The 18,727-nt window shown below is 42.9% G+C and overlaps 1 protein-coding gene across 4 annotated transcripts in view; it reads left to right on the plus strand.

Moving 5' to 3' along the window:
* LOC149449887 (myomegalin-like) overlaps positions 1-18,727 on the plus strand; it is a 415,368-nt gene that overhangs the window by 136,669 nt on the left and 259,972 nt on the right. For all 4 annotated transcript variants that reach the window (XM_089692642.1, XM_089692639.1, XM_089692640.1 and 1 more), the window contains 3 exons: positions 12,133-12,246; positions 16,959-17,096; positions 18,177-18,356. In XM_089692642.1, the coding sequence (XP_089548768.1) occupies positions 12,133-12,246; positions 16,959-17,096; positions 18,177-18,356 (432 nt within the window). The remainder of the gene's footprint in view (positions 1-12,132; positions 12,247-16,958; positions 17,097-18,176; positions 18,357-18,727) is intronic.

Genomic DNA, 18,727 nt, shown 5'->3' on the forward strand with positions numbered 1-18,727 from the left:
ATTAAATTAATGTCTTTGATCAAATGGACCCAAAATATACCCCAAATGTACATACATTTTACCTGTGAATCCATTATACAAAATATTCAAATGTGCATAAAAAACCATGTCCAATGATGAATTCCAATGATGAAGTAACAAAATGACAAATCAGTAAACAAAATCCAAAAAGTCAGTGAAAAAACAATTATTCCTAAGGTGAAAAGAATTGTTAAGCAGCAAGCTGATTCTCCTGCTCCTTCCACTTTCACACTCTGCTGTTATGATATGCTCACCTGAAGCAATGACTTCTATGTTATAGTAGGTCATTAAAGCTCCAGATGGTTCCTCGAATAGAATGGCTAAGCATACACTGATCAGTCTTCAAAATCCTCCAACATTTGAAGCACAACTATTTCCAAATTAAATTCCAGCTCAAATGACTTCATTAAAGGGGATCTCTTATCCCTCAGTATTTTTAATAAGAAGTGATGCATATAAACATACATAAAAGACTAAATCGGCGTATGTATGGAATAAAACTGCTGTAGATTAGGCTCCCCGCGGGTCTTGAGAATCACTATATGCTGATGTCACAAAGGGGGGCAGATCTAAAATCTGACATTGCGTTTCAGTGTAGAACTTCTTCAGAGGTATGGCCGCCCAATCGCATCATGGTATTTTTATAACCACTTCCTATTCAGTAATCAAAGGTAAGCAAAAACAAAAGCCACATGTGCATTTCAAGTACTGTATTTCCAGGGCCAAATGTACAGCGGAATTTTGTGATTAAAAGCTTCAGTTTATCTGCATGGTATATATATCTACCAAATGCTAGATATTAATTACATAATATTTAGATATTCACTCTAACCATACCAACAATGCAACCACATAATACAGTATCCAAATATAAAAATTATCATATAAATGAAGGGTGCACCTAAGCTGCTTGTTTACTCCCTGTGCAAATATAAACATAAGAATTTTTATAAAATAAAATTACAATTATTATAGGAGAATAATTTATAATTTATACAATGATTAATAATACTTCATCCAAATATTATGGATGGAATGATCCTTAACTTCTAACTTATACAATGCTTAATAATACTTCATCCAAATGTTAGGGACGGAATGACTATTTTAGATCTCTAGAGTTCTATCTTAATTTAGTAAATAACCGTATTTGTCGCCCCATAATATGCACTTTTTTCCCCCAAAAAATGGGGGAAAATGTCTGTGCGTCTTATGGAGCGAAATATCGAGTGGCCGGCCCAGTATTCCCCCCGTGTCAGAATACCAGGCCGGCCGCTCGGCTCTTATTTTCAGACCTCCAGTGGTCTTACCTGTTCCTCGGTCCAACGGTGTCCTCAGTCTTCTCTCCTCGGCACAGCTTGCAGCTTCACAGCCGGGTGCCCACTGCGCATGCGTGAGAAGCGCTGCTCTTTGTGAATGGCCCTGTAATCTTCTGGGACCTGTCACGTTTCCCAGAAGATTACGGGGAAGGAGGGGGAAGGACAACTCCGTGGAAGTGGGAGCGGGTACTTGTCAATTTCAGGTACCTGCTTCTCCCCCCCTTCGCTCCCCAAAGGTTCGCACTCTCTGGTCTTCTGTATTATGTCTGCAGTCTCTGGTCTTCTGTACTGTGTCCGCAGTCTCTGGTCTTCTGTACTGTGTCCACAGTCTCTGGTCTTCTGTACTGTGTCCGCAGTCTCTGGTCATCTCCTGTACCGTGTCCGCAGTCTCTGGTCATCTCCTGTACCGTGTCCACAGTCTCTGATCATCTCCTGTACCGTGTCCGCAGTCTCCGCTCATCTCCTGTACTGTGTCCGTAGTCTCTGGTCTTCTGTACTGTGTCCACAGTCTCTGGGCATCTGTACCGTGTCCGCAGTCTCTGATCATCTCCCGTACCGTGTCCGCAGTCTCTTGTCATCTCCTGTACCGTGTCCGCAGTCTCTGGTCATCTCCTGTACTATGTCCGCAGTCTTTGGTCATCTCCTGTAGTATGTCCACAGTCTCTGGTCATCTCCTGTACTATGTCTGCAGTCCATTGGTTCAAAATATTTGTTTTCCTGTTGTCCACCTCTAAAATCTAGGTACGTCTTATGTTCAGGTGAATCTTATGGAGCAAAAAATACGGTATGCAGTCAGATTACAGAATGTATGACTAGTTCTTCTGGATATCACAATAGCTAAACTCAGAAGTTAAAAGTCTACGACCTCACCTCCACGGCCACCACTTTGTTCCAGGAGCTGGTCCCTGCAATCCCTATAGATCTACAATAAACCAAAAATCTCTACGCAAAAGGAAACAAGAAAAAATTGTGAAATGAAAAAGCAGCAGTACATAAAAGGTAGAGGGTGTACCCCTGCATTTTTGTCAGATAATGTACCACTTCACCCAGATAATTGTTGCAGTTACAAGTGTTTATGCATTTTCATGTATGTTTTTTTCTTTTCTTTGTATTGGTATACCACAAAAAAGTAGAGAAACAAAAAGCCAAATCTGACACATTCCACACAAAACTCCAAAAATGGACTGGACAAAATTATTGGCATCTTCTCAAAATGGTAAGAAATAATTGTATTCCAAGTTTTTGATTCTCCTGTAACTTGTAAATAAACCTGTATCAGTTAACAGGTGCTGACAGAATCAAAATCACACTGTCAACCAGTTAAAATGGTGAAAAATTGACTTAACCTTTTTGTTGTGTGTCTCTGTGTGCCACGTGGAGCATGGAGATGAGAAAGAACAGCAAATAATTGTCTGAAGATTTGAGAATAAAAATTGTGGAAAAGCATGGACAATCTCAAGGTTACAAGTCCATCTCCAGAGATTTTAATGTTCCTGTGTTCATTGTGTGCAACATTGCACTGTAGCTAATCTCCCTGCATGTGGACGAAAGAGAAAAACTGAGCAAAGATTACAACGAAGGATTGTTCGAATGGTGGCTAAAGAACTTCGATCAACTTCCAGAAAAATTCAAGCTGATGTTCAGGCTCATGGTACAGCTGTGTCAGCTCGCACTATACGTAACCATCTGAATGAAAAGGGACACTATGGTAGGAGACCCAGGAGGACCCCACTGCTGACACAGAAACATAAAGCCAGATTGGAGTTTGCCAAAACTTACCTGAGGAAGCCAAAATCCTTTTGGGAGAATGTGCTGTGGATAGACAAAACAAAATTACAGCTTTTTGGTAAAGCCCATTATTCTGTTTTCAGAAAAAAATGAGACCTTTAAGGAAAAGAATTCAGTCCCTACAGTCAAACATGGTGGAGGTTCACTGATGGTTTGAGGTTGCTTTGCTGCTTCAGGCACTGGATGTCTGAACTGTGTGCATTGCATTATAAAATCTGAAAACTACCAAAGAATTCAGGGGTGCAATGTAGGGCCCAGTATCAGAAAGTTGGGTCTACATCAGAGGTCATGGGTCTTACTGTGGGACAATGACCCAAAGCACACGTCAAAAAGCACCCGGAAATGGTTTAAGACAAACTGCTGAAGAGTACTAAACTGGCCAGCAATGAGTCCAGATCTCAGTCCCATAGAGCACTTGTAGAGAGATCTCAAAACAGCAGCTGGGCAAAGGAACTCTTCTAATCTGAGAGACCTGGAGCAGTTGTTGAAAGAGAAGTGGTTCAAAATTCCAGTAGAGAAGTGTAAGAAACTCATTGATGGTTACAGGAAATGATTGATTTCAGTCATTTTTTCCAAGGGGTGTGCTACCAAACATTAACCACTTGCCTGCTAGGCACTTCTACCCCCTTCCTGCCCAGGCTAGTTTTCAGCTTTCAGCGCTGTTGCACTTTGAATGACAATTGCGTGGTCATGCAACACCCATGAAATTTGTATCATTTTTTTCACACACAGAGCTTTCTTTTGGTGATATTTAATCGCTACTGTGGGTTTTATTTTTTGCACTATAAATGAAAAAAAGAGCAAAAATTTTGGAAAAAAAAGTTTTCTTTGTTTATAAAATTTTGCAAATGGGTAATATTTCTCCTTCATTGATGTGCATTGATGAGGCTGCACTGATAGGAATTTTTACATTGTGATCTGCTGTGTCATTGGACAAGAGCTGATCACATGGTAAAAGGCCGCTGTGATTGGCTTTTTACCTTATCATCGACAGGGCCGGGTACGTGCCGCTGGGGGCACGCAGGGGGCAGATTCTGGGAGAACGTCCATGGACGTCCCTCCCAGAACTAGACAACCATGTTGTAGCCGTCTTTCGGGTATAGCGCGGTTGGGAAGTGGTTAAATTGTGGGTGCCAATAATTTTGTCCAGTCCATTTTTGGAGTTTTGCGTGAAATGTGTCAGTTTGGCTTTATGTTTCTCCACTTTTTTTGTGTCATACCAATACAAACAAAAGTTAAAAACATGAGAATGCCTAAACATTTGTAATTGCAACAATTTTCTGGGTGAAGTGGTGCATTATCTGACAAAAATGCAGGGGTGCCAATATTTATTGCCATGACTGTATATGTGAACAATATAAAACATATGCCGCGCTAATACAGTGATTAACCACTATTGCAAAGCAATATATCAAGCAATCAGCAATATATGTGCAATAATTTTCAAACAATGGTGCTCTCCAGATATATCATATATTTGTAGATGCTGGGAAATGAAAACATTTGGTTAGACCGTGTGATTTTATTTTTTGCTGGATTGCTGCTTTTATTGGTTATCTGTGAAGTCACCAGAGGAGCGCTGAGTGGCCATCCAAGTGAGGCTTTGGAACATAGGATCTACACATAAAGCGTGTTTTGACTTCTCTAATGCTGATTTTCACACTCATTGTGGTAAGCACATACATGTGCTGTAGTGGAAGGAGCACTTTGGTGTTTTTATGTCTGAAGAACACCATTGTTTGAAAGTTAATCCCTATAGATCGTCTAGAGTTTGACCGGATCCATTGGGCAGTTGGCCCTAAAAAGCCTGAGGGCTCGCCCCAGGACATCATCATTAAATTCACCTTCTATTGCACCAAGGAAACCCACCCTTGGGCAGCTAGAGAGAACTCTGATCTACTGTTCCAGGGCCATCACTACCAGATTTTTGACGACTTGTCCCAGACTACTATTTTGAAGCTGCTGGCCCATCGGATCAGATATCGCTGGGTTTCCCTTTTAAGCTCCCCTTCTCCTACAACGGCCGCAGCCATGTAATAGCCACTCCGGATGAAGCCCAGTCCATCCTCTCTTCGCTCCACCTGCTATCCTCTGGAGAGGCATGGCGAAGCTTAGCTGACTCCAACTCTTCGAGGTCTACTGCACAACTGCCAAGCCACTCCTGGGAGAAGGTGCAGGGATGCAAGCGCTCTCTCCCTAGCAACCCATCTATGGCTGGTTTCCCACATTCTGACCCTGATTGAACACTATCCTTATAAGCCGTGAGTACTCTCAGTCAGTACTCTCCTAGCTAGGCCTTTTGTTGCTTGACCCTGAGCCCTGCCCTGGTTTCCCAGATATAGTTTCTTAATAATTTTAGCTGCAATGTGACAACTATTGACACCTGAATCTGGTTTCTTCAACCCCCCCCCCCCATTCCTCTATACCTTCCCCTCTCCCCAAGCCCCCCCCCTTCTGTCTCTATCCAGCCCCATACTAGACTTCAGGTTGCTCATTTCCCCATGGGCCAATGCAGCTGAGCCACAGTGAACTGTTCCACATCTCCAGACGTGCCTAGACTCTGCACCTTTTCTGAGTGTGAAGCTTTCAACTATGCCAATTATATCACACAGTTGCTGCAGATTGTGAGGATTGTGCTTGCTACTGCCTAGTGCAGCTATCTTTGTCTTCTACCCTCTGGCAAACTATCCCATACCCCCGAGATATCCCCCGGACCCTGGTGTTCATCCTATGCCTTCCCTTTCTGTTCCCTCTGCTATCCACCAGAGACACCATCCCCCCACCAGAGAACATGCAGCTGCAGTCACTCTTCTCAGTTTATATTATTAATAATGGGTGTCTAGTGCTTGTGTGCTGGGATTGGATGCATCCTGCTACTCCAGAAGCTGTCTTTGCCCTGGCTGATGCGGGTTGCGGTCCGCCTAGCACCGAGACATCAGCTTGGGGACTTACGTGTGGGGCTTCCCAATAGGCCTAGGCCTGCAGGCCCCACCCTTCTCCAACCTTACTGTGTTATCTGTTTTGTGTGATTTGTTTGTTACCTTTTTTCTACTGTATTGATGACCCCTCACCGCCTCTCCTGAGAGGCCTTTTGCTCGTCCAAAATGCAGGGTCTTGGCAGAAGCGCTGATCTAAACCTTCCTGCCAACCCCCATTTGAAGGGTGGCCAGCCCATTTGCGCCTCATTTGTGCCATTATCTTGCCTTGATTGCATTATTTTACACCATTGGGGGCTGTTACTCACTATTGTTAGTAATTTTTGATGATATATGTAACGGGAGTCACTTTGGGTGGGGGGCCCATGGAACCCAGCTCACTTTGGAGAAGTGATTAGGCAGTCCAAAGTTTTCCATTCCCTCAAGTCTAGGCGGGTTGACCTTGCTTGTCTGCAGGAGACCAGGTTTTCCTCCTCTTTGGCCCCCAAATATCCACCCCCTCCCATTACCCCACTTTTTATTTGGCTTCTGCTCCTGAGAAACACAGGGGAGTCCTCATTGCGTTTCATCACCATTTGGTCATTGACTGTGCTAAGGAAATTGCAGATCCAACTAGCAGATATCTGCTCCTCCAGGGAACCCTTAATGGGCATGAAGTCACCGTAATCACATATTATGCCCCTAACCAATTTCAGCTGGGACTTCACCTACTATTCTTACCCTCACAACAACTTTTGTAGGATCGACCATGTGCTTGTCCCACTCTGTTTTCTTTCTTGTGTCGAAAACATTTTGATTCGCACCTCCCCTTGGTCGGACCATGGCCCCCTTATCTTTTTTATCTTGCTTGTATGTCCCCTTGCCCTCCTTCCCAATGGAGACTTAATAAGTACATTTTCACATTACAGGGCTCCTGCCCAGATATACACACCCACATCCAACATTTTTACAGAAAGTATAACTTTGTTTCCTCTGTGATCTCACTTTGGGATGCCTACAAGGCCACCTTATTTAAATTGCGTTAGCCCATACAGTGGGGCAAAAAAGTATTTAGTCAGCCACCAATTGTGCAAGTTCTCCCACTTAAAAAGATGAGAGAGGACTGTAATTGGCATCATAGGTAGACCTCAACTATGAGAGACAAAATGAGAAAAAAAATCCAGACGATCACATTGGCTGATTTGGAAAGAATTTATTTGCAAATTATGGTGGAAAATAAGTATTTGGTCAATATCAAAAGTTCATCTCAATACTTTGTTATATATCCTTTGTTGGCAATGACAGGTCAAACGTTTCCTGTAAGTCTTCACAAGGTTGGCACACACTGTTGCTGGTATGTTGGCCCATTCTTCCATGCAGATCTCCTCTAGAGCAGTGATGTTTTGGGGCTGCCGCTGGGCAACACAGAATTTCAACTCCCTCCAAAGGTTTTCTATGGGGTTGAGATCGGGAGACTGGCTAGGCCACTCCAGGACCTTGAAATGCTTCTTACGAAGCCACTCCTTCATTGCCCGGGCGGTATGTTTGGCATCATTGTCATGTTGGAAGACCCAGCCACGTTTCATCTTCAAAGCACTTGCTGATGGAAGGAGGTTTGCACTCAAAATCTCACGATACATGGCCCCATTCATTCTGTCCTGTACATGGATCAGTCGTCCTGGCCCCTTTGCGGAGAAACAGCCCCAAAGCATGATGTTTCCACCCCCATGTTTCACAGTAGGTATGGTGTTCTTTGGATGCAACTCAGCATTCTCTCTCCTCCAAACGCGACGAGTTGTGTTTCTACCAAACAGTTCTATTTTGGTTTCATCTGACCATATGACATTCTCCCAATCCTCTTCTGGATCATCCAAATGCTCTCTAGCAAACTTCAGACGGGCCTGGACATGTACTGGCTTAAGCAGGGGGACACGTCTGGCACTGCAGGATCCGAATCCCTGGTGGCGTAGTGTGTTACTGATGGTAGCCTTTGTTACGTTTGTCCCAGTTCTCTGCAGGTCATTCACTAGGTCCCCCCGTGTGGTCCTGGGATTTTTGCTCACCGTTCTTGTGATCATTTTGACCCCACGGGGTGAGATCTTGCGTGGAGCCCCAGATCGAGGGAGATTATCAGTGGTCTTGTATGTCTTCCATGTTCTAATTATTGCTCCCACAGTTGATTTGTTCACACCAAGCTGCTTGCCTATTGCAGATTCAGTCTTCCCAGTCTGGTGCAGGTCTACAATTTTGTTTCTGGTGTCCTTCGACAGCTCTTTGGTCTTCACCATAGTGGAGTTTGGAGTGTGACTGTTTGAGGTTGTGGGCAGGTGTCTTTTATACTGATAAGTTCAAACAGGTGCCATTGATACAGGTAATGAGTGCAGGATAGAGGAACCTCTGAAAGAAGAAGGTACAGGTCTGTGAGAGCCAGAAATCTTGCTTGTTTGTAGGTGACCAAATACTTATTTTCCACCATAATTTGCAAATAAATTCTTTCCAAATCAGCCAATGTGATCGTCTGGATTTTTTTTCTCATTTTGTCTCTCATAGTTGAGGTCTACCTATGATGCCAATTACAGGCCTCTCTCATCTTTTTAAGTGGGAGAACTTACACAATTGGTGGCTGACTAAATACTTTTTTGCCCCACTGTAAATGTGATCGAGAACAGAGACTTCAAGACCTCAATACCTAGTTAGCTGCTGTGGCTGTGGCTGTGGCCACGGCCTGGAAAACCTCCCCTTCGACCATGACCTGGAAGGCGTGTGAGGATATTGTAGCATAATTAGACCTCCTGGCCTCCAATAAGGCTGAGAAGGTCCTCTTTTGGGCTAAACCCAAATTTTACTTCTGCGTGAACAAGTCGGGGGCAATGCTGGCCTGGAAACTGAATTCCAACTTTGAACCACTGGGGGACGACCTCACCTCAGATCCCAAAAAAATTGCGGAGTCCTTTGCCATTTTCTCTCTACAGTAAACCTGCTCTCTTTCCTGTTGACCTATCCGATGTTTTTTTCTGATGCCTTTGCCTTCATACTTTTCCCATGGCCCACCCAGGAGGAGAACACGAATATCACTGAACTGGAAGTGACCCTAGACATCAAGTCGATCCGCCCTGTGGAGGAACGGTGTCCCGACGGCTTCTCTCGTCTATACTACCGCAAGTTTTCCCAGTTGCTGTCTCCTTTAGTAACGGCCTACTTTAACACTATGCAACTGGGTAAGAAGCCCTCCCCTGACTCCCTGCGGATGCATATCTCTGTGATTCCGAAATCTGAGGCAGAAGCACAAGACCCCCAGGCTTTCTGGCTGATCTCCTTATTAAATGAGGACAAGAAACTTTTGGAGAAAATTTTGTGCACCCATATTACCAAATATTTGAGCCAGCTGATCCATGGAGACCAGGTCGGATTTGTCCCGGATTTGTGATACATCTCATTACCCTGATGAACCAATGTAAAATCCCCAGATTCCGTTCTCACTTGACATCTATAAGGTGTTTGATACCATCTCCTGGCACTACTTGTTGCAACGCTGGGGGTTTGGGGAGTCATTCCTGACCTGGCTGTCAGCCCTATCCTCCTCTCATGCAGCCTCTGTGGGCTTTTCTTCAACCTCCTTCCCCATATTTTAGGGAACGCAACAGGGCTGCCCCCTTTCCCCGACCCTTTTTATTCTGGCTATAGATCCCCTGGCGGCGGCGGCCCTCTGTGCCATCTCCAACATAACAGGGATGCTGGTGAGTCCTATAAAGTAAATCTATTCACAGATGATGCTCTTCTGACCCTCTCCAACCTCATCACCATGATCCTGCATACTCTGTTTGTGACCATCTCTGGCCTCCAGATCAATCCCCATAAAACAACAGCACTGAAAGTTTCCCTCTCAGACTGTATGGTCTCCCACCTCCAGATGTCCTTTCTGTACCGCTGGGCAAACTCATCCCTGGACTTTCTAGGTGTCCGCCTGACCCCCTCCTATTCTTCTCTCTTTGCTACTAACTACTGTCCCATCCTCCACACTCTCATCACCCTTATGGACTCCTGGAACTTTTCTTCACTGTCATGGATAGGCCGCATCAATGCGATTAAGACGATCTTGATGCTTCCCAAGATCCTATACTTCTTTCAGACTCTACTGATCCGAGTTCCCACCATTTTTCTGCGTTCACTTCAGAATAACATTTTGGCTTTTATTTGGGCCCACAAGCGTCCCAGAGCAGCCCGTACTACCCTTTTTGCTCACAGGCTGAGAGGCTACATGCGACTTCCTATATCCATTTATGGGTGCTTCTGGAAATCTCTAATTGCGCCCCTGTCCTGGTCTCAGCCCTTCTGTGGCTTCCCTCCACCTCAGTCCCCCTCCCTTAGCCCTCTCATGGCCCATAGTTTGTGCCTCTGGGACTCGGTTCACTATTCAGGCAACTTAATGTCTCCCTTCCTCCCACTTCTCCCTCTCCTGAACAACCTTCTTTTCCTACCTGGGCTGGACCAACCCCAGGCTTTTGCCTGGTAGCCTGCACATGGCTACTCTCAGGTCTGCCACTTCCGTAATTTCCCATCTTGGGCTGAGAGACTAGTGGCGTGCCCCCTGCGGAATTGCACCACTACCTGCAACTCTGTCACTGAATTTCTACCCTCTGTAGTAGTTCTTCTTTCCCATTTCAGAGCCTACAAACACATCTGTCTCCATTCACCTGAAGCCTGGGGCACTCTCTCCACCATCTACTCCTTTTTAACTGCAGGGGGCTCCTCTCTCTCCCACCCATACATCTCTAAATGGGAATGAGACATGGTAGCTTCCATAGACTTAGAGGATTGGAGCAAGGCCTGGTCCACCATAGTCAAAAGTTCTTTTAACACGGTCACCATGGAGGCGGACTACAAGGTCCTCCCCTATTGGTACTGGGTCTCGGCCCGATTTGCTCACTCAAACCCATCATATAGTGATAGATGTTTCAGGGGCTGTAGTCAACATGGAGATGAGATCCATATTTGGAGGTCCTGCCCCTGCTTAGTGGGCTTTTGGTCAAGGGTCTATGGCCTCCTCAGGTCAGCACGCACTTCTTTACTGCCCTCTCCCAGGCCTCTTTTCCCATCAACAGAAGCTGGCCACGTACCTTTTCATAACCGCATAGCCTGCAATTGCTAGGGCTTGGAGTAAGCCCTTGGTTGGGTTCGCAAAGATGAAGAGCATTCTGCTACCCTCATGGTTCACGTGAAAATGGCCAGCATACTCCATGACTCCCAATACAAATTCCACAAAGTATGCAACCCATGGTGGTCTTATGCTCTCCCCACTCTGCCACTGACTAGTCTGGGCATTTCATACTGTTGTGGAACACCATCTAACCCACAGCCTCCTTCTCCTACCTAGCTCTGCTTTTCTTTCTTTTCTCCTTCTCCCATTTATTTTCTGCCTTTTTTCTCCCCATTTTCTCCTCCTCCCTTCCTGCCTTCCCCTATCCCTCTCCCCCCCCCCTCCTTTTTTTTCCCTTCATTATTATTTTACTTTTCTCCTCCACCGGGGATGAGAACACCCACCCCTTCTGCCTCGTCAAGTCCTGGGCATCCGTACCCAGACACACATTGTCACTGCATGCTACTGTTGTAAAAACTATTGTACCAGAAAAATCCTAATCTACACCCAAGTCCAAATTTAACACTACTATTCTGAATTACAAGGTAAATGAACAGACAGAATACAGCGATACTGTGGACTCTAATAAGACAATGAGGACGATTTACTAAAACTGGAGAGTGCAATATCTGGTGCAGCTCTGCAAAGAAACCAATCAGCTTCCAGTTTTTTTTTTTGTCAAACTTTAATTGAACAAGCTGAAGTTAGAATCTGATTGGCTACCATGCACAACTGCACTAGATTTTCACTCTCTAGTTTTTGTTAAATCAACCACAATAAATACCTCTTAAAACCTTGATAGTCATATCTAATTCAGTAGAAGATACCGTGTTCTGAATATATAAATGCTTATTGGCACTTTCTTTTTTTACTTCTTTTTTTACATATAAGTTATGATCCAAATCTGTAATCAGTTGTTTATTTTTTGTAATATTCTTGATATTGTATTTAGGAATACATGGATATCTTAAGCTATAAACAGAGCATGAAAGAAATTCCAGGTGGAAACGAACATACGCTGGAAAAATTACGGCAGAGAATCAGAGACCGAGATACTGCCTTAGAGGTAAATAAATGACGTTGTCTGGAAAAGTATATCTTTTTTACAAGAAGCACACTCAAACATATTATCTTCATCATCATTTTCACTAAGCTTTAAAGTGGAACTTCGGTCTCTCAATCATTATTGACTATTTTTAATCCTTATGCTACTTGCATTAGTAAAAAGATAGGGAAGTATATCATATTTTCTTATTTTAAACTTTTTTTTTACATTTCTTCAGTTGCTTCCTGCTTTCCATGCTTAGACAAATTATGTCATATATCCCAGGGGCCTTCAGGAGGGAGGAAGAACTTTGTCAGCTAAGCGCACCCTCCCACCTGCATGCCTGAGCTAAGGGCAGATGGATTCAATGAAGAAACTGGCCAGCACAGTGGCTAAATGGTTAGCACTCATGCCTGGCAGTACTAGGGTTGTTAGTTTGAATCCCAACCACAGCACCACCTGCCTGAAGTTTGCATGTTCTCCCTGTGCCTACGTGGGTTTCCTCTGGGTACTCCGGTTTCCTCCCACACTCCAAAGACATGCTGGTAGGTTAATTGGATCCTGTCTAAATTGTCCGTAGTATGTGTATGTATGAATGTGAGTTAGGGACCTTAGATTGTACGCCCCTTAGGGACTGATGTGAATGTACAATATATATGTAAATCGCTGCGTAAATTGACGACCCTATACAAGTACCTGAAATAAATAAATAAGTAACTGCTATGAATCATCGGCCAAGGCCAGAAATGTTAGAGGGGTATTTTTCAAGGTGATTTCTCAGCAAAATAAAGCACGGAGGCATGGATGAATTAATGAGTTTGCTTTATTAAAAATGAATTAAATAGTGTTTTTGGTTTGTGATGCTCAGATACTGTGTAGTTCTGCTTTAACCCTGTTCAGCATTGAACCTAAAGATGCATATAGGGAACATAACCTACCAGATTAGTTGTTCAATTTTTCAAACATACATTGCTGTTAGACATTACAAGTCTATCCCTTTTTCTTTTGGTCACTAAACTGGTGGTCCTGGACCACACCTGCTGCTGAGGGTGAAGCACCCCCTTGCTGCCTCTCACAGAAAGAAAACCTCAGATGTAAACAAGTTCCAGTACAAAGATATTTCTCACAGCCAGCAATCAAATTCAAACCTGTCATGGAAATTTGAATATGAATAGTGATGCAGTGACATAGGAAGTTACTACTCACTGCCCACATACTGACTCTCTGCAGCAGTCTGTGCTGTGGCAGCAGGACTAAACAGAACAGAGATTGAAGTATATGTAAAAAAAAGTGATATTTTAGATATACCAATAGTGGAGTCAGCACTTAACGTCCTGTGTCTTTAATTATTTAACATTGAGCTTTCCCTGCTATAATTACAATTTGTTTCAATGATACGTTGATCAGTAAACAAAAAGCCTTGTCTAAAAAACAGCCTGGTATAGTGTCTGCAAAACTTAAATTGCCAATTTGTCACTCTTGTGCTTCCCCTTTCCATCATTCAAAAATCACATGCCAAAAGTACCTACAGTTGTGAAAATAATTTTATTCCCTGCAGATTTTGTAAGTTTGCCCACTTACAAAGAAATGAAGGGTCTATAATTTTTTTAAATTCCCAAATTCCCTCCTGAGCAGTCTGCAAAAAGGGGTTTTCCACCAAGTACTAAACCATACTTTGCTAGGGAATCAAATACTTATTTTACTCGCTAAACTGCAACTCAATTTATAACATTTGTATCATGTATGTTTCTGGATTTTTGGTTGCTATTCTGTCTCTTTCATTTAAAATACACCTTGATAAAAATTATAGACCCTTCATTTCATTGTAAGTGGGCAAACTTACAAAATCTGCAGGGGATCAAATAATTACTTTCCCCATTGTAAACTGCATCAAGGAAGATACTAGGGTTGATTTACTAAAGGCAAATAAACTGTGCACTTTGCACATGCAGTTGCACTCAGTTTCCCCAGAACTTAGTCAATGTGGTGAAGCTTCACTTTGTAAAGAATACCCAATCAGTTGCAAGGTAAATTTAAAAAAAACAGCATTTTTGCTTGCATGTGATTGGATGAAGTAAATCACATACAAGGTGAATACAGGTGAGTCTAATTATTCATTAAACAGGTTTTCAGCAGTTGATTATAAAATGGTGTTACTTAACAAAGAAAACCCCTTCCCATTTCATGCTGTCAGCAATGGCACCACGTGGAAGAGAAATGTTGCAAGGCCTAAGAAAGAAAAAAATGTCTTTACACAAGAAAGGTGAAGGCTACAAGAAAATCAGCAAAGCTTTACTTATCAGTCAGAATACTGTAGCAAAAGTGATACAAAAATTTAACAAAGGTGGAACTGCAGCCATCTCACAGAGACATCCAGGCTGTCCACGGAAGTTAACACCTCGACAGTAACCTTTTCTAATGAGAAGGGTTGAAAAAAATTGCCAGGAAAGTTCACTGCAGTTAGTTAAAGAAGTAGAAAGCCAAACTGGGGTGATTGTTTCCCGTGACACAGTATGGCATACATATCAGAGGAATGTCATCCACGAAGGAAGTCGCTCCAAAAGCCCATGCACAAAAAGCCCACCTAGAATTTGCCAGGACCTATGCTGGAAAAGAAGAAGACTGCTGGGACTCTGTACTCTGGACTGATGAGACCAAGATAAATGTTTTTGTGACTGATGGCTTCAAAACTGTATGGCATTGCAAAGGTGAGGAGTACAAAGAAAAATGCATGGTGCCTACAGTGCAACATGGTGGTGGCAGTGTCCTTCTGTGGGGCTGCATGAGTGCTGCTGGTGTCGGGGAGCTGCATTACATTGATGGTATCATGAATTCCCAGATGTACTGCTCTGTATTGAAAGAGAAGATGCTGCCCTCACTCCATGACCTTGGTCATCGTGCACTTTTCCAGCATAACAATGATCCAAAACACACATCTAAGGTCACTGTTGTATTCCAGAAAGCCAAGTATGTCTCCTGATCTTAACCCAATCAAACACCTATGGAGAATTTTGAAGAGACAAATTGAGCATCACTCTCTATCAGCATCCAGGCACTAAAAGAGGTAGTTTTTGAAGTGTGGAAAAGATAGGTGTTGCAATGTCACCAAGTTGTTCATTCCATGCCTAGAAGACTTGGTGATGTTCTTACAAATCATGGAGGTCATACATAATACTAGATGTAGTAGTTTTGGTTGTGGGGGTGTATTCATTTTTGCATCAACTAATTTAAGCAAAACTGAACATTTTGTAATCTAAGTTATATTATTAACCTTACTTTCATGTAACAAATGTTCTATAAAACTCAGTGTTGTCAAAACTTTGGAAATTGTTCTTGTGTTCATTAAGGTATTGAATAAAATCTTACTTTTCAAAAGGGATGTACTCATTTATGCTGAGCACTGTATCAATATTAAAAAGATACAGTTAACGCTGATACAATTGAAGGGTGGGTAATGAGAAGTATTAGGGTAATAGAAAGGGCAATCAAAAGAGTATTCACCTGTCAGTCTGAAATCCCCAGTTAGGAACTGAATCTGCCAGGCGGGGGTGAGCCAGTGTTGTTTGGATGCTGATGGGTGCTGGCACCCTAACAACTCAAGAGGAAACTGCCACATTTAGCAGTGGTAATACGACTGCCAAATGTTTTCCCTCACAATGCAGCTGGAGATTTGCTCTGCTGAACACCTATTTGTTCATCAGTTTGCATAGGAATCCATAGACTGTACATACTGTAGTGCAGAAGTCTCCTTGATATTATTTTCCCTGCTGGTCAAATGTTCCTAGGCTATAGTGTTTGTATGCAGGCAAACAGCTAAGACACAATAAAGTACATATGTATGCTTACTGTTTTATCTGACAAGGTTTTCTTTAACATGTTAACTTTCTTTAACATTCTTCTAATACAAACACTATTGCCAGTCAGTAAGATCACTTTGCTACTTCATGGTTTAATCTTCGTGGTCAGTCCTATTTCTTCTAACATCATCTCTGAGGTTATCATACCTCTGTTCACTGAACAGAGGTGATGAGACCAATTCACTCTCCAGAGAGGTGACATTAAGGCAGAACTAAAGGCACAAATACCTTTCCAACTGTTTCTCTGGGGTCGGCATCTTTTGTGTGCCGGTTTTCAAGCCTCTTCATTGGCTAGTGCCGGATGAGGTCACTCATGCACATGCACAGAAACTAATCATCTCAGCACACAGGACCAAGGCGGCCTTCTACACTCTGGGAATCGCTGTGATCAAGTAAGTAGGTTTCGTTTATTGCACATGAGACACTGAATGGGGTAAAACTTTAACATTTTCTTGAATACATAAGACCAGATTCACACTGTTGCCATGTGTGACTATATGCACATTAGTGCAAGGTTTGTTTTTTTAATGGACAGCCAGCACACCGCAATTGATTTTTAAGGAGTGTGCACTTTATTTTAAAGCAGTACACCACAACACACAGATCACTCACATCTGTGTATGGTGGCTTGCTGATAGTCACAGGTGTTCCACTGCAGTGGTGTGGTGTAGTGAAGTGTCAAAAAAAATGACTGGCACCATAATCAGTTTTGTGTATCACCTTGTGCTTCGGTAATGTGTGTTTCACACTGATGCAATGCACAGATGGTAATGAAACTTAATGTTACATGCCTGTATGTTTGCATATTGTATGTGTGCAGTTATTGACCTATATTTAATTTATTTTACCTATTACTCTTCTTTTAATATAAAACAGCTGGCAGTTGAAAGCAAGTTCTTTGCTCTAGAAGACAAAGAGAATGAGGTGCACAAGTTAAAACAGATTATACGGGGGAGAGAGCAAGACATAGAAAGAGTGACTAAAATTCTTTCCGGAAATGAAGAAACAATAAATGTAAGTTTTTTATGCTTATGATTATGCTTACAAGGGGCTGATCTTTTTTTTGCAGAGGTTTAAGTATTTTAACTGTTTTAAATAGACCTAGTGAATAGGGAATTAAATAGACCAATTCTGATTATGACAATACAGTTATTTCGACACATTAAGTAATGTAACGTAATGTAAAGTTTTTTTCTCAACGGGTTGAACTAAAAAAAGGCCCGATTTCTTCCTCCATCTATCCACACAGTCGATTTCTGTATATTCAGCTTGCCCATACATGGATCAAAATTCTGCTGGTCCCCGCTGAACCAGTCAAATTTGGTTTCATGCATAGCTGCTCTAACAGTCCAGGAGATCATGTCCCCATCAAGGATGGATGAAGTGTGCCTCCCAGAAAATGCTGGCTTAAAAGACTGACATGCAACTCTGGCTGAGCTTGAGTAATATCTTGATGTATTGGGAATAGAAGAATATAAGACTGACAGAAGGGTTGCAGCAGGGCAGCCTACAATTTAAATGTAACTGCATAGTTACATTTTAATTGCAGGTTGTCCAACCCAAAGATACATTTACAATTTAAAGAGGCTGTAAAGGCTGTTTTAAAAAAAAAAAAATAACAAACATGTTATACTTATCTGCACTGTGCTCCTCCTCAAGGGTCCCCTGCCAGCCCTCTTGGCTCCTCCTCTTTTCCATGTGCCACTATCAGAAGCCACTAAATATGGGGGTGCACATGTGGGTTCGCTCTCGACCAAGGCCATGTGTGTCCATAAACACACACAGTGTAGCTCGACCCAGCTCCCTGCTCTCTGCTCACAGGATTTGATTGACAGCAGCAGGAGCCAATGGCTCCTGTTGCTGCCTCCCTGTTCTGTGAATGCAGGGAGAGAAGAGAGGACGGGCACAGCACTGGATCAAGCAAGATAAATATTTGGGGGAGGGGCAGTACAAATACTGGGACATTTTTACCGTAATGCATTAAGGTAAAAAATGCCTTGCCTTTAGAACAACTGTAATACCTTTTTGTTTTTTTGCATTATGCTAATAGTACTGTACATCTCTGATGTTTCGTATCTCTGAAATGTGTTTCAGAGTTTGGACAACCTTGTGAAAGCCAAGGATTTGGAACTGGAACAGATTTCTGCTGCTTACAAAGATCTGCAATGGTTAAAGCAGGAAACAGAGGAAAAATACAGATTTTCTTTTAGAGAGAAGGAGTCCATAATACTGCAGTTGCAGAAATCTCTTCAACAGAAGGAAAAAGAGTCTGAGGTGAGAAAAAAATTGGAAGCACTGCCGTGCATTTGTAATAAAAGCATATAACATGCTGAACATTCATAGCTCATTGGCTTATTTCATTTGAAAAATATGCTATGACATACAGCGGGGGTCAGCAACCCGCGATCGCAATCTACCTGTCAATCGTGGCCATCTGACAGGTAGATCACGACATGCCTGACATCCTGATCGTGGCTGCCAGCTGTCAGCTGAGCCACTGCCCAGATCACATCACACAGTACACATGCAGAGCTGCAGCAGGGTTCTAAGTGTGCTCTTTTACTCGGAACTAGTGTGGAAGAGAATACATTTTGTCAGGTGGAGGGATCGCCACTTGACATAATTTCTAGTCCTGGCCTCTGGGC

Source organism: Staurois parvus, unplaced genomic scaffold (genome assembly GCF_062004578.1).
Source record: "Staurois parvus isolate SC_StPar_1 unplaced genomic scaffold, SC_StPar_1.0 ptg000597l, whole genome shotgun sequence".
NCBI lineage: Eukaryota > Metazoa > Chordata > Amphibia > Anura > Ranidae > Staurois > Staurois parvus.